This window comes from Panulirus ornatus, chromosome 56 (genome assembly GCF_036320965.1).
Source record: "Panulirus ornatus isolate Po-2019 chromosome 56, ASM3632096v1, whole genome shotgun sequence".
Taxonomy (NCBI): Eukaryota; Metazoa; Arthropoda; class Malacostraca; order Decapoda; family Palinuridae; genus Panulirus; species Panulirus ornatus.
The window spans coordinates 30291128-30316936 of record NC_092279.1 but is presented as its reverse complement, the minus strand read 5'-3'; the positions used below and the strand labels follow the sequence as shown (position 1 = coordinate 30316936).

Here is a 25809-nt window from a genome sequence, read left to right as displayed (position 1 = left end):
GCTTAAATCCTTTAATGTAAATGTTGCCTTTAGCAACAATAATACTATAAAGAATATCTTAATCAGGAATTCACCAGAAAATTCTCTTGGTTGCATCTATAAAGTGCCTTGTGGAAACTGTGATAAATCTTATGTTGGTCAGACTGGTAAGGATCTTTCTGTTAGATTTAAGCAACATAAATACAGTATAAGAACGGGACAAGAATCAAATGCCTTGTTTAATCATGTTAAAAACTATAAACATTGTACTGACTGGAGTAACGCCTTCTCAGTTAGTAACTCTGACTCTATTACCAAGAGAAATATCACTGAATATTCTATTATTAAATACGCAAAGAATTATAATCTTAATATTAGTGATGGTCTATACAAATTAGATAACTTTATTGTTGATAAGATTTGTAAAATGATAAGTTTATGAACGCTCGTTATATGTTCTGGACAATCACATGTTTACCAAATGGCGTCCTAGCTTCGTCTCTTCAATGTATATCAACTGACTGTTATATTTCTCTCTTGTGTCTCCCCTGATGATGTGATTATTACACGAAAGTGCACTTGGGAACTTTTCGTGTTTCATTTTCCCGTGGACTCATAGGAATATCTTGATCACGCGCAAAATTGTGATCCTTTCCAATATATATAATTTATCTATTTATTTATTTTGCTTTGTCGCTGTCTCCCGCATAAGGGAAATAGCGCAAGGAAACAGACGAAAGAATGGCCCAACCCACCCACATACACATGTATATATATACACATCCACACACGCAAATATACATACCTATACATCTCAATGTACACATATATATACACACACAGACATATACATATACACACATGTACATAATTCATACTGTCTGCCCTTATTTATTCCCATCGCCACCTCGCCACAAATGGAAAAACAACCCCCTCCCCCTCATGTGTGCGAGGTAGCGCTAGGAAAAGACAACAAAGGCCCCATTCATTCACACTCAGTCTCTAGCTGTCATGTAATAATGCACCAAAACCACAGCTCCCTTTCCACATCCAGGCCCCACACAACTATCCATGGTTTACCCCAGACGCTTCACATGCCCTGGTTCAATCCATTGACAGCACATCGACCCTGGTATACCACATCGTTCCAATTCACCCTATTCATTGCACGCCTTTCACCCTCCTGCATGTTCAGGCCCCGATCACTCAAAATCTTTTTCACTCCATCTTTCCACCTCCAATTTGGTCTCCCACTTCTCCTCGTTCCCTCCACCTCTGACACATATATCCTCATGGTCAATCTTTCCTCACTCATTCTCTCCATGTGACCAAACCATTTCAAAACACCCTCTTCTGCTTTCTCAACCACACTCTTCTTATTTCCAAACATCTCTCTTACCCTTACATTACTTACTCGATCAAACCACCTCACACCACATATTGTCCTCAAACATCTCATTTCCAGCACATCCACCCTCCTGCGCACAACTCTATCCATAGCCCACGCCTCACAACCATACACCATTGTTGGAACCACTATTCCTTCAAACATACCCATTTTTGCTTTCCGAGATAATGTTCTCGACTTCCACACATTCTTCAAGGCTCCCAGAACTTTCGCCCCCTCCCCCACCCTATGATTCACTTCCACTTCCATGGTTCCATCCGCTGCCAAATCCACTCCCAGATATCTAAAACACTTCACTTCCTCCAGTTTTTCTCCATTCAAACTTACCTCCCAATTTACTTGACCCTCAACCCTACTCTACCTAATAACCTTACTCTTATTCACATTTACTCTCAATTTTCTTCTTTCACACACTTTACCAAACTCAGTCACTAGCTTCTGCAGTTTCTCAAATGAATCAGCCACCAGCGCTGTATCATCAGCAAACAACAACTGACTCACTTCCCAAGCTCTCTCATCCACAACAGACTGCATACTTGCCCCTCTTTCCAAAACTCTTGCATTCACCTCCCTAACAACCCCATCCATAAACAAATCAAACAACCATGGAGACATCACACACCCCTGCCGCAAACCTACATTCACTGAGAACTAATCACTTTCCTCTCTTCCTGCACATACACATGCCTTACATCCTCGATAAAAACTTTTCACTGCTTCTAACAATCGTTCCAATTCACACTATTCTTTGCGCGCCTTTCACCCTCCTGTATATTCAAGCCCTGATCACTCAAAATCTTTTTCACTCCATCTTTCCACCTCCAACTTGATCTCCCACTTCTCCTCATTCCCTCCACCTCTGACACATATATCCTCTTTGTCAATCTTTCCACACTCATTCTCTGCATGTGACCAACCATTTCAATACACTCTCTTCTGCTCTCTCAACCACACTCTTTTTATTACCACACATCTCTCTTGCCTTTTCATTCCTTTCTCGATCAAACCACCTCACACCACATATTGTCCTCAAACATCTCATTTCCAACACATCCACCCTCTTCTGCACAACCCTATCTATAGCCCATGCCTCACAACCACTATTCCTTCAAACATACCCAATTTTTGCTCTCCGAGATAACGCTCTCGCCTTCCACACATTCTTCAATGCTCTCAGAATCTTCACCCCCTCCCCCCACCCTGTGACTCACTTCTGCTTCCATGGTCCCATCTGCCAAATCCACTCCCAGATATCTAAAACACTTCACTTCCACCAGTTTTTCTCCATTCAAACTCATCTCCCAATTTACTTGTCCCTCAACCCTACTGAACCTAATAAGCTTGCTCTTATTCACATTTACTCTCAGCTTTCTTTTTCCACACACTTTACCAAACTCAGTCACCAGCTTCTGCAGTTTCTCACCCCAATCAGCCGCTAGCACTGTATCATCAGCGAACAACAACTGACTCATTTCCCAGGCCCTCTCATCCACAACAGACTGCATACTTGCCCCTCTCTCCAAAACTCTTGCTTTACCTCCCTAACCATTCTATCCATAAACAAATTAAACAACCATGGAGACATCACACACCCTTGCCGCAGACCGACATTCACTGGGAACCAATCACTCTCCTCTCTTCTTACTCATACACATGCCTTTCATCCTTGGTAAAAATTTTTAAATGCTTCTAGCAACTTACCTCCCTCACCATATACTCTTAAAACCTTCCACAAAGCATCTCTATCAACTCTATCATATGCCTTCTCCTGATTCATAAATGCTACATACAAATCCATCTGTTTTTCTAAGTATTTCTCACATACATTCTTCAAAGCAAACACCTGATCCACACATCCTCTACCACTTCTAAAATCACACTGCTCTTCCCCAGTCTAATGCTCTGTACATGCCTTGACCCTCTCAATCAATACCCTCCCATATATCTCAGTACTTTGAACACTCTCCTTTATCCCCATTGCCTTTGTACAATGGCACTATGCATGCATTCTGCCAATCCTCAGGCACTTCACCATGACCCATACATACAGTGAATATCCTTACCAACCAATCAACAACACAATTACCCTGTTTTTTGACAAATTCCACTGCAATACCATCCAAACACACACCCTGCCGGATTTCATCTTCCGCAAAGCTTTCACTATCTCTTCTCTGTTTACCAAACCATTCTCCCTGACCCTCTCACTTCACACATCACTCCGATCAAAACACCCTATATCTGCCACTCTATCATCAAACACATTCAACAAACCTTCAAAATACTCACTCCATTTCCTCACTTCATCACTGCCTGTTATCACCTCCCCACTTGCCCCCTTCACTGATATTCCCATTTGTTCTCTTGTCTTAAGCATGTTATTTACCTCCTTCCAAAATATCTTTTTATTCACCCTAAAATTTAATGATACTCTCACCCAAACTCTCATTTGCCTTTTTCACCTCTTGCACCTTTCTCTTGACCTCCTACCTCTTTCTTTTATATATCTCCCAGTCATTTGCACTACTTCCCTGCAAGTATCATCCAAATACCTCTCTTTTGGCTTTCACTAACAACCTTACTTCTTCATCCCACCACTCATTACCCTTTCTAATCTGCAAACCTTCCACCTTTCTCATGCCACAAGCATCTTTTGCACAAGCCATCACTGCTTCCCTAAATACAACCCATTCCTCACCCACTCCACTTATGTCAATTGCTCTCACCTTTTGCCATTCTACACTCAATCTCTTCTGGTACTTCCTGACAGAAGTCTCCTTTCCAAGCTCATTTACTCTCACCACTCTCTTCTTTCCTGGAAGCCCCTACAAATCTTCACCTTCGCCTCCAGAAGATAGTGATTAGACATCCCTCCAGTTGCCCCTCTCAACACATTAACATCCAAAAGTCTCTCTTTTACACGACTGTCAATTAACAAAGTAATCCAATAATGCTCTTGGACCATCTCTTCTACTCACATACGTATACCTATGTATATCTCTCTTTTTAAACCAGGTATTCCCAATCACCAGTCCTTTTTCAGCACACAAATCTATAAGCTCTTCATCATTTCCATCTACAACACTGAACATCCCATGTACACGAATCATACTTTCAACTGCTACATTACTCACCTTTGCATTCAAATCACCCATCACTATAACCTGGTCTCGTGCATCAAAGCTGCTAATACACTCACTCAGCTGCTCCCAAAACACTTGCCTCTCATGACCAGGTGCATATTCACCAATATTCATCCATCTCTCTCCATCCAATTTCAGTTTTACCCATATCAATCTAGAATTTACTTCCTTACACTTTATCACATACTCCCACAACTCTTGCTTCAGACATAGGGCAACTCCTTCCTTAGCTCTTATCCTCTCACCAACCCCTGACTTTACTCCCAAATCTTTCCCAAACCACTCTTCCCCTTTACTGTTGAGCTTCATTTCACTCAGAGCCACAACATCCAGTTTTGCTACCTCAAACATATTACCTATCTCAACTTTCTTCTCATCTTGGTTACATCCACACACATTCAGATATCCTAATCTGAGCCTTCGAGGAGGGTGAGCACTCCCCACTTAAATCCTTCTTGTTTCCCTTTTTTTTAGAAATCTAAATACAAGGGGCGGCAGCGGCGCGCGGGGTGTATGTGTTGTGTTCCAGCCCCCCGCTCATGCCCCCTTTCGTCACCTTCTACAACTTGTGGAGAATATGAGGGAAGTATTCTTTCTCCCCTATCCCCTATCTACCTATATTTCCTCTGGGACCTCCCATCAAACGAGTGGTCACAGGAAAAGCATCTCCACTACCCGTCTCCCTTGCACACACCATTCCATGCATTCTCCCACCAATTCTCTCCTTCCAGTGTTCTTCAACTTCATTTTCCCATGCCAAAAGTGATATTCCTCTCATATCAACCCCTTATAAACTCCTCATCGTACATTCTTTACATATGTCCAAATCATCTCATAATATTGTATTTCACCCTTTCTACCATGCCACAATTCATTTCCATTATATTCCCTGCCAAATTTACATCTCTCATATACCCCTTCATTTCTTTCTTCATTACATCTGCTAATACCACATGCTCCTCTAAAATAGCACTTTTCAACAGCCTGAACTCTTGATCTCCAATGTGGATCATTCCATGTCCATGTTTTGGCTGCATAAGTCAGCGTTGGGAGGACTATGCCATCCCTTAATACTTTCTCACCTCCATACTAACAACCTCTACCCTTCATTATTCTAGTAGGGAGCTCAATGACTCTTCTACCCTGCACTGTTCTCTCCCTTATTGCTCCTTCCATATCACCAAATTTACCCAAGATAGATCCTAAAAACTTACATCCTCTCACCTCTTTCAGTCTTCCTACCACCATATGTATATAACACAGTTTAGTACACTTTTTGCTTTCGCCCTAAAGGGATTTAGAATCCAGTAATAATTATCATTCTTTTACTACAATCGTTAAGAGGAGTAGAGAGTCAGAGTTTCTTACATTTGGAGTTAAAGCAGGTGTGCGTGGCTTTCTTCCTCTTCTTTCTCTTAATACTGGAGTTGCTGTGCTGTCCATGTCTGATGTGCTTGTGTCCCTTAAAATGCTCTGCAATGTTAGTAAAAGTTTAACAAGATGAGTGTGTAAGCACTACTGTAATGAAAAGCAAATGGATGTATTTTGGAAAATTGCATACACAGCATTTGAAAAAGAAATGTAAATAAACCACCCTCTAATGAGAGAAGTTCAGGTCATGAATAACTTTTTTATCTTGCTTGACTCCTTGTTCTGTTCCCACAAGTAGGGGATATATGGGCAATATTCTTTCTCCCCTATCCCTACTGCCTTATTCAAAACCTTTTCACATGTAATTCACCATGCATCAAGTTTAGTTAAGTGTTACAATAACTTTAAAATAAGGGAAACTGTATAATGATTACTACAGCATACTTGTGACCACATCATCCCTTGTATCTTTATGCATCTTTCCACTGATAATATAACAGTTCCCACTACAAAGCAATGTGGACCATGTAGAATCTCCTCCAATTACCACAGCAACTGTGTCTAGTCACCATGTGTCTCTTATAAAATTATTCGTTTCTACCCATTCTACATAAAATTTCTATCTCATGTCATCTTTCATGATATGCAAAGCAGAAAAGAAAAGAAATGATGTTTTTCAAATATTCTAGCTACAAACTCAAGAGCAGACAAAGATGCTAAGCAGTATGTCACAGAGTGCAAAATATGGGGTTCACAAAAGCTTTGGAGAAATTTGATGGAAAAGCTTAGCCGTAACTCAATTTCTTCCAGGCCAAAAACAATTGTTTCAAAACTGAATATCAACACACTGAAAGCATTCATTACCCTGCATACTAACTTAGTTTAAACCAATACCCTGGAAAGAAATGTAAAGACCAATCAGGATATTTGTCAAAAGGTAATCATTCTAATGATTAATAACATGATTAGTTACCTAAAATACATGTTTTAGGCTTGATATCCTTCCTCAGCATGAACAGTACTACATATGAAATGTATCATAAAACTAATTTTTTCCTTCTCTTCTCTACAGTGTGTTTCAAGATTATCTTGTGTTCATCTGGTGTAGGAGCTCCTAACTCTCTGTCTGTCTGGTGGGAAACACTGGATTTCTTCACCTATATCTATCCTTTCAACTAGACTGGTGGTTTTCAAACTTTTTTCACTAAATACATCTTAAATTCCTTTGTCATATTTCATGGCCCCTAGCTCTCAAAATAATTTTCACTCAATCATTCCATCTCCAATTTGGTATCACTCTTTTCCATGACCCCTTTACTTCTGACACATTTATCCTCTTTGTCAACCTCTCTCACTCATTCTTTCCATATATCCACATCAATTCAGCACAACCCCTTTCTCTTTCTCAACCATACGGCTCTCATCATTACACCATTCTCTGACCCCTTTTATCACTTGTCATCAAACTATCTCACACCACATGTTCTCAAAAGTTTAATTCCAACATACACACACATATATGCATATACATATCTACATATTCATATTAGCTCACCTTCATCCATTCCTAACTCAATCCCACCCGGCAAGAAACAGCACAAATGCATGAAAGGAAAGGAAAAAAGATAACATATACGTTCACTTCTTCCCTACACCTGATCGCTGACCCTGCATCAGTGAGGTAGCACCACAAAAGACGAAGAAGGGCCAAATACCCTCACAATCATTCTCTAGCTGTCATATGGAATGAACAGAAACACCAGCTCATATCAACATCCAGGCCCCACAGCCCTTTCCGTAGCTTACCCAGACATTTGACATGCCCTGGGTCAGTCCACTGATGGCATGTTGACCCCAGCATACCACATCGCTCCAATTCCCTCTATTCTTTGAACGCCTTTCACCCTCCTGCAAGTTTAGGAACCAGTCACTCAAAATGTTTTTCACTTCATCCTCCCCTTCCCAATTTGGTCTCCCACTTCTCCTTGTTCTCTCCTCTTTGTCAACCTTTCCTCACTCATTCTCTTCATATGTCCAAACAGTTTCAATACACCCTCTTCTGCTCTCTCAACTACACTCTTTTTATTTCCACACATCTCTCATACCCTTTCATTACTTACTTGATTAAACCACCTCACACCACGTTCTGTCCTCAAACATTTGATTTCCAATACACCCACCCTCCTCCACACATCTTTTTCTATAGCCCATGCCGTGCAACCATATAATACTGCTGAAACTACTATTCCCTCAAACATACCCATTTTTGTCCTCAGAAATATGTATGGTTTGGAAATGTCTTAGGAGTATAGTCAGGGGGTTGGTAAAAGGACAAGAGCTAAGGAAAAAGTAGCACCACTCCTGAAGCTGGAGTTGTGGGAGTGTGTGACAAAGTGTAAGAAAGTAAATTCTAGATTGATGTGGGTAAAACTGAAGGTGGGTGGCAAGAGATGGGTGATTATTGGTGCTTATGCATCTGGTCATGAGAAGAAAGATAATGAAAAGCAAGTGTTTTGGGAGCAGTTGAGTGAGTGTTTCTGCAATTTTGGTGCACAAGACTAGGAATTAGTGATGGGTGATTTAAATGCAAAGGAAAGTAATGTGACAGTTGAGGGTATAACTGGTGCACATGGGGTATTCAGTGTCATGAATGGAAATGGTGAACTGCTTGAGTTGTGTGCAGAAAAAAAAAATGGTGATTGGGAGTAACTGGTTCAAAAAGAGAGATACATAAAAGTATACACATGTGAGTAGGAGAAATGGTCAACAGGCATTAATAGTTTACGTATCAATTGATAGGCGAGTATACGAGAGACTTTTCAATGTAAATGTGCTAAGAAGGGCAGCTGGTGAGATGTCTGATCACTACCTTGTGAAGGCAAGGGTGATGATTTGTAGAGGTTTTCGAAAAAGAGGAGACAATGTCGGGGAAAAAAGTGGTGAGAGTAAGTGAGCTTGGAAAGAAGATTGTATGAAGAAATACCAGGAAAGATTGAGTATAGAATGGCACAAGGCAAGATCAAATGAAGTGAGGGGAGTGGGTTAGGAATTTGAGGTATTCAGGGAACCAGTGATGATATGTGGTATGTGAAAGGTGGGAGGTGGGCAGATTAAATAGGATAGTAGGTGGTGGGAAGTAAAGTTGCTTGTGAAAAAGAAAAGAGAGGCATCTGAGAAGTACCTGCAGGGAAGGAATAGAAATGATTGGGAGATGTACAAGAATATCAACATGAGGTTAAGAAGAAGGTGCAGGGGCAGAAAAAGAGCAAATGATAGTTTGGGTGAAAAAGTATCATTAAACTTTAGAAAAAATAAAAAGATGGCTTGGAAGGAGGTAAATAATATGTGAAAGACAAGAGAACAAAGGGAGATATTGGTGAAGGGAGCAAAAGGGGAAATGATAACAGGTAGTGATGGAGTAAGTATTTTGAAGGATAGTTGAATGTGTTTGATGATAGAGTGGCAGATGTAGGGTGTTTTGGTCAGGGGGGTATGCGAAGTGAGAGAGTCAGGGAGAATGGTTTGGAGAAAAAAGAACAGGTTGTGAAAGCCTTGCAGAAGATGAAATCCGGCAAGGCAGCAGAAGTGGATGGTATTACACTGGAATTCATTAAGAAAGGGGTGAAGGGTGTTGTTGATTGGTTGGTAAAGATATTCAGTGTGTGTATGGATCATGGTGAAAAGCCTGGGGATTAGAAGAATGCATGTATAGTGCCACTGTATAAAGGCAAAGGGGATGAAGGTAAATGTTCAAACTACAGAGGCATAAGTTTGTTGAGTATACCTGGAAAATTATATGGGAGGGTAATGATTGAGAGGATGAAGGCATGTACAAAGCATCAGATTAGAAAGAAGCAGTGTAGTTTCATGAGTGGCAGAGTATGTGTAGATCAGGTCTTTGCTTTGAAAAATGCATGTGAGAAATACTTACGAAAACAGATGGATCTGTCTGTAGCATTTATGGATCTGAAGAATCCATATGATAGGGTTGATAGAGATGCTTTGTGGAAGGTATCAAAACTATATGATGAGGGATGTAAGCTGCTAGAAGCAATGAGAGGAGAGTGACTGGTTCACAGTGAAGGTTGGTCTGCGGTAGGGATGTGTGATGTCTCCATAGTTGTTGAATTTGTTTATGGATGGGGTGGTGATGAAGGTATATATAAGAGTTTTGGAGAGATGGGTGAGTATGCAGTCTGTTGGGGATGAGAGGGCTTGGGAAGTGATCAAATGTTGTTTGTCAATGATAGAGTACTGGTGGCTGATTCGAGTGAAAAACTACAGAAGTTGGTGACTGAGTTTGGATAAGTGTATGAAAGGAGAAAGTTGAGAGTAAATGTCAATAAAAGCAAGGTTATTTGGTTCAGGACATTTCAAGTCAGTTGGGATGTAAGTTTGAATGGAAAAAAATTGGAAGAGTGAACTCAGCAGTGAATGGAACCATAGAAGCAAAAGGGAGTCATAGGATGGGGGAGGGAGCAAAAGTTCTGGAAGCAATGAAGAATGTGTGGAGAGAGAATGTTACCTTGGAGAGCAAGCATGGGTATACTTGAAGGAATAGTAGTCCCCACAATATCATACGGTTGCAAGGCATGTATGGAGGACGGTGGATATGTTGAAAATGAAATGTTTGGACGATATGTTGTGTGAGGTGGTTTGATCGAGTAAGTGATGGAAAGGTAAGAGAGATGTGTGGAAATATAAAGAATGTAGTTGAAAAAGTAGAAGAGGGTGTGTTGAAATGGTTTAGACATATGGAGAGAATTAGTGAGGAAAGGTTGACAAAGAGGATACATGTGTTAGAAGTGGAGGGAACAAGGAGAAGCAGGAGAAACACTGGAGGTGGAAGGATGGAGTGAAAAGATTTTGAGCGATTGGGGCCTGAACATACAGAAGGGTGAGAGGCATGCAAGGAATAGAGTGAATAGGAATGATGTGGTATACCGGGGTCAAAATGGTGTCAATGTACTGACTGAACCAGAGTATGTGAAACGTCGGAGGTAAAGCATGGAAAGATCTGTGGGGCCTGGATGTGACAATTACAGAATGGATACGAGCAGATGTGGCCTTTCTCCTAATATTTTCTGGCACTACCTTACTGTCACAGGGGGTGGCAATGCTGTTTCTTGTGGGGCAGGGTGGTGCTGGGTAACTGATAAAGGCCAGCAAGAATGAGTATGCACGTGTATATGTGTATATGCATGTGTATGTATATATGTTGATATGTTAATGTATATATATATATACCTCAGACGTTTCACATACTCTGGTTCAGTCAGTACATTGACACCATTTTGACCAGGGTTAGGGGAGAAAGAATACTTCCCACGTATTCCCTGCGTGTCGTAGAAGGCGACTAAAAGGGAAGGGAGCGGGAGGCTGGAAATCCTCCCCTCTCGTTTTTTTTTTCCAAAAGAAGGAACAGAGAAGAGGGCCAGGTGAGCATATTCCCTCAAAGACCCACTCCTCTGTTCTTAACGCTACCTCGCTATCGCGGGAAATGGCGAATAGTATGAAAGAAAGAAAAAGATATATATGTCCATGTATATGCATGTTATCCCTTGGGATAGGGGAGAAAGAATACTCCCACGTATTCCCTGCGTGTTGTAGAAGGCGACTAAAAGGGGAGGGAGCGGGTGGCTGGAAATCCTCCCCTCTCGTTTTTTTTTTTTTTTTAAACTATCCAAAATAAGAAAGAGAGAAGGGGGCCAGGTGAGGATATTCCTTCGAAGGCCCAGTCCTCTGTTCTTGATGCTACCTCGCTAACGCGGGACATGGAGAATAGTACGAAAGAAAAAAAGTATATGCGTGTATGTATATATATGTGTGTATATATGTGTGAGTGAATGTGGCCTATTTTTTTCTGCTTTCCTGGTGCTAACTCGTTGACATATGGGGTGGCAATGATGTTTCCTGTGGGGCAAGGTGGTGTCAGGAATGGATGAAGGCAATCAAATATAAATAGGTATGTACATGTGTATATATGAATATGTTTGTGTATGTGTATGTATATGTATATATATGTGAAGAGATAGGTAGTATGCTTGAGGAAAGGAACCTGGATGCTTTGGCTCTTAGTGAAACGAAGCTCAAGGATAACGGGGAAGAGTGGTTTGGGAATGTTTTGGGAGTAAAGCCAGGGGTTGGTGAAAGGACAAGAGCAAAGGAAGGAGTAGCACTACTCCTGAAACAGGAGTGGTGGGAGTATGTAATAGAGTGTAAGAAAGTAAACTCTAGATTGACATGGGTAAAACTGGAAGTGGATGGAGAGACATGGGTGATTATTGGTGCCTATGCACCTGGGTATGAGAAGAGAGATCATAAGAGGCAAGTGTTTTGGGAGCAGGTGAGTGTTAATAGTTTTCATGCACGAGACCGGGAGATAGTGATGGGTGATTTGAATGCAAAGGTGAGTAATGTGGCAGTTGAAGGAATAATTGGCATACATGGGGTGCTCAGTGTTGTAAATGGAAATGGTGAAGAGCTTGTAGATTTGTGTGCTGAAAAAGGACTGGTGATTGGGAATACCTGGTTTAAGAAGAGAGATATACATAAGTATACGTATGTAAGTAGGAGAGATGGCCAGAGAGCGTTACTGAATTACTTGTTAATTGACAGCCGCGTGAAAGAGAGACTTTTCGATGTTAATGTGCTGAGATGTGCAACTGGAGGGACGTCTGTTCATTATCTTGTGGAGGTGAAGGTGAAGGTTTGTAGAGGTTTTCAGCAAAGAAAAGAGAATGTTGGGGTGAAGAGAGTGGTGAGAGTAAGTAAGCCTGGGAAAGAGACTTGTGTCAGGAAGTACCATGAGAGATTGAGTGCAGAATGGAAAAAGGTGAGAGCAAAGGACGTAAGGGGAGTGGGGAAGGAATGGGATGTATTTAAGGAAGCAGTGATGGCTTGCGCAAAACAAGCTTAAGGCATGAGAAGCGTGGGAGGTGGGCAGATTAAAAAGGGTAGTGAGTGGTGGGATGAAGTAAGATTAGTGGTAAAAGAGAAGGGAGAGGCATTTGGAGGACTTTTGCAGGGAAATAGTGCAAATGACTGGGAGATGTATAAAAGAAAGAGGCAGGAGGTCAAGAGAAAGGTGCAAGTGGTGAAAAAGAGGGCAAATGAGAGCTGGGGTGAGAGAGTATCATTAAATCTTAGGGAGAATAGAAAGATGTTTTGGAGGGAGGTAAATAAAGTGCGTAAGACAAGAGAACAAATGGGGACATCAGTGAAGGGGGCAAATGAGGAGGTAATAGCAAGTAGTGGTGATGTGAGAAGGAGATGGAGTGAGTATTTTGAAGGTTTGTTAAATGTGTTAGATGATAGAGTGGCAAATATAGGGTGCTTTGGTTGAGGTGGTGCACAAAGTGAGAGGGTCAGGGAGAATGATTTGGTAAACAGAGAAGAGGTAGAGAAAGCTTTACGGAAGATGAAAGCCGGCAAAGCGGCAGGTTTCCATGGTATTGCAGTGGGATTTGTTAAAAAAGGGGGTGACGGTTGTTGTTGACTGGTAGGTGAGGATATTCAATGTATGTATGGCTCATGGTGAAGTGCCTGAGGATTGGCAGAATACATACATAGTGCCATTGTACAAAGGCAAAGGGGATAAATGTCATTCATTTATTCATTTTGCTGTGTCGCTCTCTCCCGCGTTAGTGAGGTAGCGCAATGAAACAGATGAAAGAATGGCCCAATCCACCCACATACACATGTATAAACATACACGTCCACACACGCAAATATACATAACTATACATCTCAACGTATACATATATATACACACACAGACATATACATACATACACATGTACATAATTCATACTGTCTGCCTTTATTCATTCCCAATGCCACCCCGCCACACATGAAATAACAACCCCCTTCCCCTTAATGTGCGCGAGGTAGCGCTAGGAAAAGACAACAAAGACCACATTCGTTCATACAGTCTCTAGCTGTCATGTAATAATGCACCAAAACCACAGCTCCCTTTCCACATCCAGGCCTCACAGAACTTTCCATGGTTTACCCCAGACGCTTCACATGCCCTGGTTCATTCCATTGACAGCAGCGTTGACCCTGGTATACCACATCGTTCCAATGCACTCTATTCCTTGCCCTCCTTTCCCCTCCTGCATGTTCAGGCCCAGATCACTCAAAATCTTTTTCACTCTATCCTTCCACCTCCAATTTGGTGTCCCACTTCTCCTCGTTCCCTCCACCTCTGACACATATATCCTCTTGGTCAATCTTTCCTCACTCATTCTCTCCATGTGACCAAACCATTTCAAAACACCCTCTTCTGCTCTCTCAACCACACTCTTTTTATTACCACACATCTCTTTTACCCTATTATTACTTACTCGATCAAACCACCTCACACTACATATTATCCTCAAACATCTCATTTCCAGCACATCCACCCTCCTGTGCACAACTCTATCTATAGCCCACGCCTCGCAACCATATAACATTGTTGGAACCACTATTCCTTCAAACATACCCATTTTTGCTTTCCAAGATAATGTTCTCGACTTCCACACATTCTTCAACGCTCCCAGAATTTTCGCCCCCTCCCCCACCCTATGATTCACTTCCACATCCATGGTTCCATCTGCAGCCAAATCCACTCCCAGATATCTAAAACACTTCACTTTCTCCAGTTTTTCCCTATTCAAACTTACCTCCCAATTGACTTGACCCTCAATCCTACTGTACCTAATAACCTTGCTCTAATTCACATTAACTCTCAGCTTTCTTCTTTCACACACTTTACCAAACTCAGTCACCAGCTTCTGCAGTTTCTCACATGAATCAACCACCAGTGCTGTACCATCAGCAAACAACAACTGACTCACTTCCCAAGCTCTCTCATCCACAACAGACTGCATACTTGCCCCTCTTTCCAAAACTCTTGCATTCACCTCCCTGACAGCCCCATCCATAAACAAATTAAACAACCATGGAGACATCACACACCCCTGCTGCAAACCAACATTCATTGAGAACCAATCACTTTCCTCTCTTCCTACACGTACACATGCCTTACATCCTCGATAAAAACTTTTCACTGCTTCTAACAACTTGCCTCCCACACCATATATTCTTAATACCTTCCACAGAGCATCTCTATCAACTCTATCATATGCCTTCTCCAGATCCATAAATGCTACATACAAATCCATTTGCTTTTCTAAGTATTTCTCACATACATTCTTCAAAACATACAGGTGATCCACACATCCTCTACCACTTCTGAAACCACACTGCTCTTCCCCAATCTGATGCTCTGTACATGCCTTCACCCTCTCAATTAATACCCTCCCATATAATTTACCAGGAATACTCAACAAACTTATACCTCTGTAATTTGAGCACTCACTTTTATCCCCTTTGCCTTTGTACAATGGCACTATGCAAGCATTCTGCCAATCCTCAGGCACCTCACCATGAGTCATAAATACATTAAATAACCTTACCAACCAGTCAACAATACAGTCACCCCCTTTTTCAATAAATTCCACTGCAATACCATCCAAACCTGCTGCCTTGCCAGCTTTCATCTTCTGCAAAGCTTTTACTACCTCTTATCTGTTTACCAAATCATTTTCCCTAACCCTCTCACTTTGCACATCACCTCAACCAAAACACCCTATATCTGCCACTCTATCATCAAACACATTCAACAAACCTTCAAAATACTCACTCCATCTCCTTCTCACAACACCACTACTTGTTATCACCTCCCCATTAGCCCCTTCACTGATGTTCCCATTTGTTCCCTTGTCTTATGCACTTTATTTACCTCCTTCCAAAATATCTTTTTATCCTCCCTAAAATTTAATAATACTCTCTCACCCCAACTCTCACTTGCCCTCTTTTTCACTTCTTGCACCTTTCTCTTTACCTCCTGCCTCTTTCTTTTACATAGCTCCTAATCATTTGCATTTTTTCCCTGCAAAAATTGTCCAAATGCCTCTCTCTTCTCATTCACTAATAATCTTACTTCTTCATCCCACCACTCACTACACTTTCTAATCTGCCCACCTCCCACGCTTCTCATACCACAAGCATCTTTTGCGCAAGCCATCACCGCTTCCCTAAATACATCCCATTCCTCCCCCACTCCCCTTACCTCCTTTGTTCTCACCTTTTTCCATTCTGTACTCAGTCTCTCCTGGTCCTTCCTCACACAAGTCTCCTTCCCAAGCTCACTTACTCTCACCACCCTCTTCACCCCAACATTCACTCTTCTTTTCTGAAAACCCCTACAAATCTTCACCTTCGCCTCCACAAGATAATGATCAGACATCCCTCCAGTTGCACCTCTCAGCACATTAACATCCAAAAGTCTCTCTTTCGCGCACCTATCAATTAACATGTAATCCAATAACGATGTCTGGCCATCTCTCCTGCTTACATATGTATACTTATGTATATCTCGCTTTTTAAACCAGGTATTCCCAATCACCAGTCCTTTTTCAGCACATAAATCTACAAGCTCTTCACCATTTCCATTTACAACACTGAACTCCCCATGCACACCAATTATTCCCTCAACTACCACATTACTCACCTTTGCATTCAAATCATCCATCACTATAACCCAGTCTCGTGCAGCAAAACTACTAACACACTCACTTAGCTGCTCCCAAAACACTTGCCTCTCATGATCTTTCTTCTCATGCCCAGGTGCATATGCACCAATAATCACCCATCTCTATCCATCCACTTTCAGTTTTACCCATATCAATCTAGAGTTTACTTTCTTACACTCTATCACATACTCCCACAACTCCTGTTTCAGGAGTAGTCCTACTCCTTCCCTTGCTCTTGTCCTCTCACCAACCCCTGACTTTACTTCCAAGACATTCCCAAACCACTCTTCCCCTTTATCCTTGAGCTTATTTTCACTCAGAGCCAAAACATCCAGGTTCCTTTCCTCAAACATACTACCTATCTCTCCTTTTTTCTCATCCTGGTTACATCCACACACATTTAGACACCCCAATCTGAGCCTTCGAGGAGGATGAGCACTCCCCGCGTGACTCCTTCTGTTTCCCCTTTTAGAAAGTTAAAATACAAGGAGGGGAGGGTTTCTAGCGCCCCACTCCCATCTCCTTTAGTTGCCTTCTACGACATGTGAGGAATGCGTGGGAAGTATTCTTTCTCCCCTATCCCCAGGGATATTTACATATCATTATTATTATTATACCTAACTGCCGTTTCCTTTGCCAGCGAGTTGGCCCAAGGAAACAGACGAGGAATGGTCCAACCATTCATATACGTATATATATACATAAACGCCCGTACACATAAATATACATTTCAACGTATACATACATATACATACACAGACAATACACATATATACACAGGTACATATTCATACTTGCTGCTTTCATACATTCCTGTCACCACCCCGCCATAAAGGAAACAGCATTCCCCCTCCCCTCCATAGAGTTAGTGCCAGGAAAAGACAAAAAGGCCACACTCACTCACACTCAGTCTCTAGCTGTCATGTGTAATGCACCAAAAGCATAGCCCCCTTTCCACATCCAGTCCCCACAGACCTTTCTATGGTTTACCCCAGATGCTTCACATGCCCTAGTTCAATCCACTGACAGCACGTCAACCCCGGTATACTACAATGTTCCGATTCACTCTATTTCTTGCACACTTTTCACCCTCCCGTGTGTTCAGGCCCCATCACTCAAAATCTTTTTCAGTCCATCCTCCCATCTCCAAATTGGTTTCCAGCTTCTTGTTCCCTCCACCTCTGACACCTACATCCTCTTTGTCAATCTTTCCTCACTCATTCTCTCCATGTGTCCAAACCATTTCAACACACTCTCTTCTTTTCTCTCAACCACACTCTTTTTATTACCATACATCCCTCTTACCCTTTCATTATTTACTCGATCAAATCATCTCACACCATATATTGCCCTCAAGCATTTCATTTCCAACACATCCACCCTCCTCCACACAACCCTATCTATAGCCCATGCCTCGCAACCATATAACATTGTTGGAGCCACAATTCCTTCAAACATAACCATCTTTACTCTCTGAGATAACATTCTTGCCTTCCACACAGTCTTCAATGCTACCATAACCTTCGCCCCCTCCCCCACCTTGCAACTCACTTCTGCTTCTATGGTTCCATCTGCTGCTAAGTCCACTCCCAGACATCTAAAATACTTCACTTCCTCCAGTTTTTCTCCATTCAAACTTACCTCCCAATTAACTTGCCCCTCAACCCTACTGAAACTAATAACCTTGCTCTTATTCACATTTACCCTCAACTCTCTCCTTTCACACGCTTTACCAAACGCAGTCATCAACCTCTGCAGTTTCTCACCTAAATCAGCCATCAGCACTATATCATCAGCAAACAACAGACTCACTTCCCAAGCCCTCTCATCCACAAGAGATTGCATACTTGCCCCTCTCCAAAACTCATACATTCATTCCCCTACCCATCCCATCCATAAAAAAATTAAACTACCATGGAGACATCACACACCCCTACTGCAAACCAACATTCACTGGGAACCAATCACTTTCCTCTCTTCCTACATGTACACATGCCTTACATCCTCGATAAAAACTTTTTTACTGCTTCTAGCAACTTACCTCCCGCACCACATGATATCAGAACCTTCCACAAAGCATCTCTATCAACCCTATCATCATATGCCTTCTCTAGATCCATAAATGCACCATCCAAATCCATCTGCTTTTCCAAGTATTTCTCACATACATTCTTCAAAGCAAACTTCTGATTCACACATCCTTTACCACTTCTGAAACCACATTGCTCTTTCCCAGTCTGATGCTCTGTACATGCCTATACCCTCTGAACCACTACCCTCCCATATAATTTCCCAGGAATACTCAACAAACTTATGCCTCTGTAATTTGAACACTTACCTTTGTCTCCTTTGCCTTTGTACAATGGCACTATGCATGCATTCTCCCAATCCTTAGGCACTTCACCATGATCCATACATACACTGAACATCCTTACCAACCAGTCAACAACACAGTTACCACCTTTTTTAATAAATTCCACTGCAATACCATCCAAACCCACCGCCTTGCCAACTCTCATCTTCCGCATAGCTTTCACTACTTCTCTCTTTACCATACCATTCTCCCTGACCCTCTCACTTCACACACCACCCGACCAAAACACCCTATATCTGCCACTCTATCATCAAACACATTCAATAAACCTCCAAACCATTCACTCCATCTCCTTCTCACTTCATCACTACTTGTTATTACCTCCCCATTTGCCCCTTCACCAATGTTCCCATTAGTTCTCTTGTTTTATGCATGTCATTTACCCCTTCCAAAATATATATTCATTCTCACAAAAATTTAATGATACTCTCTCACCCCTACTCTCATTTGCCTTCTTTTTCACCTCTTGCATCTTTCTCTTGACTTCCTGCCACTTTCTTTTATACATCTCCCAATCAACTGCATGACTTTCCTGTAAAAATTGTCCAAATATCTCTCTCTTCTCTTACACTAACAACCTTACTTCTTCATCCCACCACTTACTACCCTTTCTAATCTGCCCATCTCCCACCTTCCTCATGCCACAAGCATCTTTTCCACAAGCTATCACTGCTTCCCTAAATACATCCCATTACTTCCCTACTCCCCTCATGTCATTTGCTCTCACCTTTTGCCATTCTACACACTCAACCTCTCCTGGTACTTCCCCACACAAGACTCCTTTCCAAGCTCACTTACATGGACTATTTGGTCTACCATACCATCAAAATATCCATCTTTGCTCTTATAGGCAACGATTTCTTTTCCACAGACTCCTTAATGCACCCAGGACCTTTATCACCTTACCTATCCTATGGCTTACTTCAGCTCCAATGGTTCAATCTTCTGTTATGTCCACTCCTAGATATCTAAAACAATCCACTTTCTCCAAGTTCTCCTCATTCAAACTCACACTCCATGCAACCTTTCTTTCTCTATTGTTGAACTTTATAATCTACTATCATTCACATTAACTCATAACTTTCTCTTTTCCCACACTCTCCCAAGCATAGACACCAGATTCTGCAACTGCTTGCTTGAGTCTGCCATCAAAACTATGTTATTATGAAACAGATGAAAGAGCATTTGACAGATCTTCCAGGCACCCCCATCCCCATCAGAATGCAGATCCACCCCTCTCTCCAAGACCCTTACAGTCACTTTCCTCACCATTTAATCCACAAAGAGATTGAATAACCATGGTGACATCCCATCCCCTTACCTCATACCCACCTTCTCATGTAACCAGAAAAACTGAATTAGGAGAAGAGGAAAAAAGATGAAGCATGACCTGTAAATCTTTAACCGAAGAGGTGCACATGTATTAGTTGTGGATGTTTTTTGTTTTTTCATACTATTTGCCATTTCCTGCATTAGCAAGGTAGCGTTAAGAATAGAGGACCGAGCCTTTGAGGGAATATCCTCACTTGGCCCCCTTCTGTTCCTCTCTTGGAAAATAAAGAAAAAAAAATACAATAGGGAAGGATTTCCCGCCCCTGCTCCCTCCCCTTTTAGTTGCCTTCTATGACACGCAGAGAAAACGTGGGAAGCATTCTTTCTCCTCTATCTATTTTTCAATATATCATGATGTAGCTTAGAATTTCTCTTTCTTGCTAAGTCTTTCTACATGCTTAAAATCCTATTCATAGAGTACTATGCCTTATTCAAAATAAAATAATAAAATACTTATGTGCCTGTACCCATTACCATGGGTGAAATTCAAAAAGATCTAGTATCAAATAGCACCTCAGATCACGATGTTTCAAGTCTTTGATAATTCTGAAACCTTTATTACATCAACTCACACTTTTCATATCAAAGTTCATAAGTTAAGGTCATCTACATTTCTCATAAGATCTGTTTCTCAGATCGGAAACTGTGTTGACTGCTCACTAATGTGCTTTCTTAATTGTCTTTTTTTCTAGTAATGCAACCAAAACTGTTTGCAATATCCAAAGTGGAGAAGCACAAGCGAATTCTAAAAAACAAGAATTATTTTCTTAATCTTGAATTCAAATGCCTTACACATGAAGATTCAGATTTTGTTAACTTTTTTTTCTGCCAACACATACCAACATATTTGGCTCTAGGTTATTAGGGATTATTGATTCATCCAAGATTATCAAACACAAGTCTGTTTCCTCATTTATGTAATGCAACTGAGTTCATACTACAGTCTACTTTTTTTTTCACTTTATCCTCAATATAAAAATTCTCTTGCTACTTGTAAGCCCAATCTATCAGTTTGTCTACATCATTTTGCAACTGTAAAATGTTCAACTTCTGTTGCAGCTGTACTTTCTAGTTAGGTGTAATCTGCCAATTTTGCTATCTTACAATACAACCCATTGTCAAAGTCATTAACATACATCATGTATAAAACACACTCCAAGGCTGATTCCTGAAGCACTTCACATTTCATATCTAACCACACTGAGGCATGAACATTAATCACAACTCTTTATTTATGACTGGTCAACCATATTTCTACCCACCAAGATGCAAAAAGTAGGAGAATATGACTGGTTAACCATATTTCTACCCACCAAAATGCAAAAAGTGGATGAATTAATTTTGTAAGTAATCATATAGTAACTCAAATATGAGAAAATTCTTTGCTAGTATATCTTACTCATCACATACATAAAGTAACTTACCTTGTATGAAGCCTTTGTATTTGGACAATGCACAACAGAGGAGTCTGAGACATGAGATACTTTTTCTGACTGACTCTCCAGTCTATCTTGTGGTTCCTTTTGCCTGAAAGGTTGAGATGCATATAAAAAGTCATCTTTGTTCACTGTTTCCTACATTTGTGAAACAATGCTACTGAAAAACAAAAGAACAGCCTCATTACTCATATTCACTCTCTGGCTGTCATGTATAATAAAGTGAAATCAGGGTTCCACATCCACAGATATGCCCCACAGACCTTTCCATGATTTTCCCTGACTACTTTACATGCCATGGTTCAGCTCATTACTAGTATTTTGCCTCTTGTATAACACATCACTCCATATCTCCCCCTCCATGCAAGCCTCACACCTTCCTTCACATTCAAGCTCTGAAAACTCAAAACATCTTTCGTTCCATCCTTCCATCTTGTCCATGTTCTTCCCCTTCTTGTTCCCTCCACTTCTGACATGTATAGTCAGTCTCACATCACTCATCCTCTCCATATGTCCAACCAATTTCAGCACACCCTCTTCAGCTCTGTCAGACATACTCCACTTAATACCACACCTCTCTCTAACCACATCCTTCCCTATTCAATTAACCCTTTGCACATCAAATAACATTTCTCAAAAGTTTCATTTCCAACACATTTACCCTCTCCTGTACTTTTATATTTAGGGCCCAGGAGTCACATCCATACAGCCCTCTCGAAAAAAATACACCACCAAACATAACTGTCTTCACTCTAACAGACACTGACCTGCCTTTCCACACACTCTTCAATGTACCCAGGGCCTCTGCCCTCTCCCCTAACCCTATGGCTTACTCCAGCCCTCATAGTTCCATCTGCTGCCATGTTCACTCCCATGTATCTAAAACAATCAACCATCTCTAGGCTCTCTTTATTCAAACAAACCTGTCTTTTACCTCTGCTAAACCTCATTACCTTACTCTAACCTTCCAAAACATTTTCTATTTCTCCCTGAAGTTTGCTTATATTATCCATTCACTCATTTTTCAGTCCAAATGGCGTCCTTGCTTCGTCTCCTTGATGTATATCAACTGACTTATATTTCTCTCTTGTGTCACCCCTGATAAGTTGATTATTACACAAAAGTGCACTTGGGAACTTATCGTGTTTCATTATCCCTGTTGACTCATAGGAATATCTTGATCACGCACAAAATTGTGATCCTTTCCAATATATATATATATATATATATATATATATATATATATATATATATATATATATATATATATATATATCTTTCTTTTTCTTTTAAACTATTCGCCATTTCCCGCGTTAGCGAGGTAGCATTAAGAACAGAGGACTGGGCCTTTGAGGGAATACCCTCACCTGGCCCCCTTCTCTGTTCCGTCTTTTGGAAAATTAAAAAAAGAACGAGAGGGGAGGATTTCCAGCCCCCCGCTCCCACCCCTTTTAGTCGCCTTCTACGACACGCAGGGAATACGTGGGAAGTATTCTTAATCCCCTATCCCCAGGGATTAGACAAAATACTCTAAAGAATTATTAAGAGTCACATTATCACATATGACAGAGTTGATAGAGATGCTCTGTGGAAGGTATTAAGAATATATGGTGTGGGAGGCAAGTTGTTAGAAGCAGTGAAAAGTTTTTATCAAGGATGTAAGGCATGTGTACGTGTAGGAAGAGAGGAAAGTGATTGGTTCTCAGTGAATGTAGGTTTGCGGCAGGGGTGTGTGATGTCTCCATGGTTGTTTAATTTGTTTATGGATGGGGTTGTTAGGGAGGTGAATGCAAGAGTTTTGGAAAGAGGGGCAAGTATGAAGTCTGTTGGGGATGAGAGAGCTTGGGAAGTGAGTCAGTTGTTGTTCGCTGATGATACAGCGCTGGTGGCTGATTCATGTGAGAAACTGCAGAAGCTGGTGACTGAGTTTGGTAAAGTGTGTGAAAGAAGAAAGTTAAGAGTAAATGTGAATAAGAGCAAGGTTATTAGGTACAGTAGGGTTGAGGGTCAAGTCAATTGGGAGGTAAGTTTGAATGGAGAAAAACTGGAGGAAGTAAAGTGTTTTTTTGCTTTGTCGCTGTCTCCCGCGTTTACGAGGTAGCGCAAGGAAACAGACGAAAGAAATGGCCCAACCCACCCCCATACACATGTATATACATACGTCCACACACGCAAATATACATACCTACACAGCTTTCCATGGTTTACCCCAGACGCTTCACATGCCTTGAGTCAATCCACTGACAGCACGTCAACCCCGGTATACCACATCGCTCCAATTCACTCTATTCCTTGCCCTCCTTTCACCCTCCTACATGTTCAGGCCCCTATGACACAAAATCTTTTTCACTCCATTTTTCCACCTCCAATTTGGTCTCCCTCTTCTCCTCGTTCCCTCCACCTCCGACACATATATCCTCTTGGTCAATCTTTCCTCACTCATTCTCTCCATGTGACCAAACCATTTCAAAACGCCCTCTTCTGCTCTCTCAACCACGCTCTTTTTATTTCCACACATCTCTCTTACCCTTATGTTACTTACTCGATCAAACCACCTCACACCACACATTGTCCTCAAACATCTCATTTCCAGCACATTCATCCTCCTGCGCACAACTCTATCCATAGTCCACGCCTCACAACCATACAACATTCTTGGAACAACTATTCCTTCAAACATACCCATTTTTGCTTTCCGAGATAATGTTCTCGACTTCCACACATTCTTCAAGGCTCCCAGAATTTTCGCCCCCTCCCCCACCCTATGATCCACTTCCACTTCCATGTTTCCATCCGCTGCCAGATCCACTCCCAGATATCTAAAACACTTCACTTCCTCCAGTTTTTCTCCATTCAAACTCACCTCCCAATTGACTTGACCCTCAACCCTACTGTACCTAATAACCTTGCTCTTATTCACATTTACTCTTAACTTTCTTCTTTCACACACTTTACCAAACTCAGTCACCAGCTTCTGCAGTTTCTCACATGTTAGTGGTATATATCTGCCACTCTATCATCAAACACATTCAACAAACCTTCAAAATACTCACTCCATCTCCTTCTCACATCACCACTACTTGTTATCACCTCCCCATTTGCGCCCTTCACTGGAGTTCCCATTTGCTCCCTTGTCTTACGCACTTTATTTACCTCCTTCCAGAACATCTTTTTATTCTCCCTAAAATTTAATGATACTCTCTCACCCCAACTCTCATTTGCCCTCTTTTTCACCTCTTGCACCTTTCTCTTGACCCCCTGTCTCTTTCTTTTATACATCTCCCACTCAACTGCATTTTTTCCCTGCAAAAATCGTCCAAATGCCTCTCTCTTCTCTTTCACTAATAATCTTACTTCTTCATCCCATTCTAATCAACCCACCTCCGACTCTTCTCATGCCACAAGCATTTTTTGCGCAATCCATCACTGATTCCCTAAATACATCCCATTCCTCCCCCACTCCCCTTACTTCCATTGTTCTCACCTTTTTCCATTCTGTACTCAGTCTCTCCTGGTACTTCCTCACACAAGTCTCCTTACCAAGCTCACTTACTCTCACCACCCTCTTCACCTCAACATTCACTCTTCTTTTCTGAAAACCCATACAAATCTTCACCTTAGCCTCCACAAGATAAGGATCAGACATCCCTCCAGTTGCACCTCTCAGCACATTAACATCCAAAAGTCTCTCTTTTACGCGCCTGTCAATTAACATGTAATCCAATAACGCTCTCTGGCCATCTCTCCTACTTACATACGTATACTTATGTATATCTCGCTTTTTAAACCAGGTATTCCCGATCACCAGTCCTTTTTCAGCACATAAATCTACAAGCTCTTCACCATTTCCATTTACAACACTGAACTCCCCATGTATACCAATTATTCCTTCAACTGCCACATTACTCACCTTTGCATTCAAATCACCCATCACTATAACCCGGTCTCGTGCATCAAAACCACTAACACACTCATTCAGCTGCTCCCAAAACCCTTGCCTCTCATGATCTTTCTTCTCATGCCCAGGTGCATATGCCCCAATAATCACCCATCTCTCTCCATCAACTTTCAGTTTTACCCATATTAATCGAGAATTTACTTTCTTACATTCTATCACATACTCCCACAACTCCTGTTTCAGGAGTACTGCTACTCCTTCCCTTGCTCTTGTCCTCTCACTAAC

The 25809-nt window shown here is 41.4% G+C and overlaps 1 protein-coding gene across 1 annotated transcript in view; it reads right to left on the bottom strand.

Annotated features, from left to right (window-relative positions):
* LOC139765800 (uncharacterized) overlaps positions 1-25809 on the bottom strand; it is a 357196-nt gene that overhangs the window by 17507 nt on the left and 313880 nt on the right. Inside the window, exons 27-28 of the mRNA XM_071693594.1 lie at positions 21615-21717; positions 5899-6003 (exon numbers count right to left, since the gene is read on the bottom strand). Coding sequence (XP_071549695.1) covers positions 5899-6003; positions 21615-21717 — 208 coding nt within the window. The remainder of the gene's footprint in view (positions 1-5898; positions 6004-21614; positions 21718-25809) is intronic.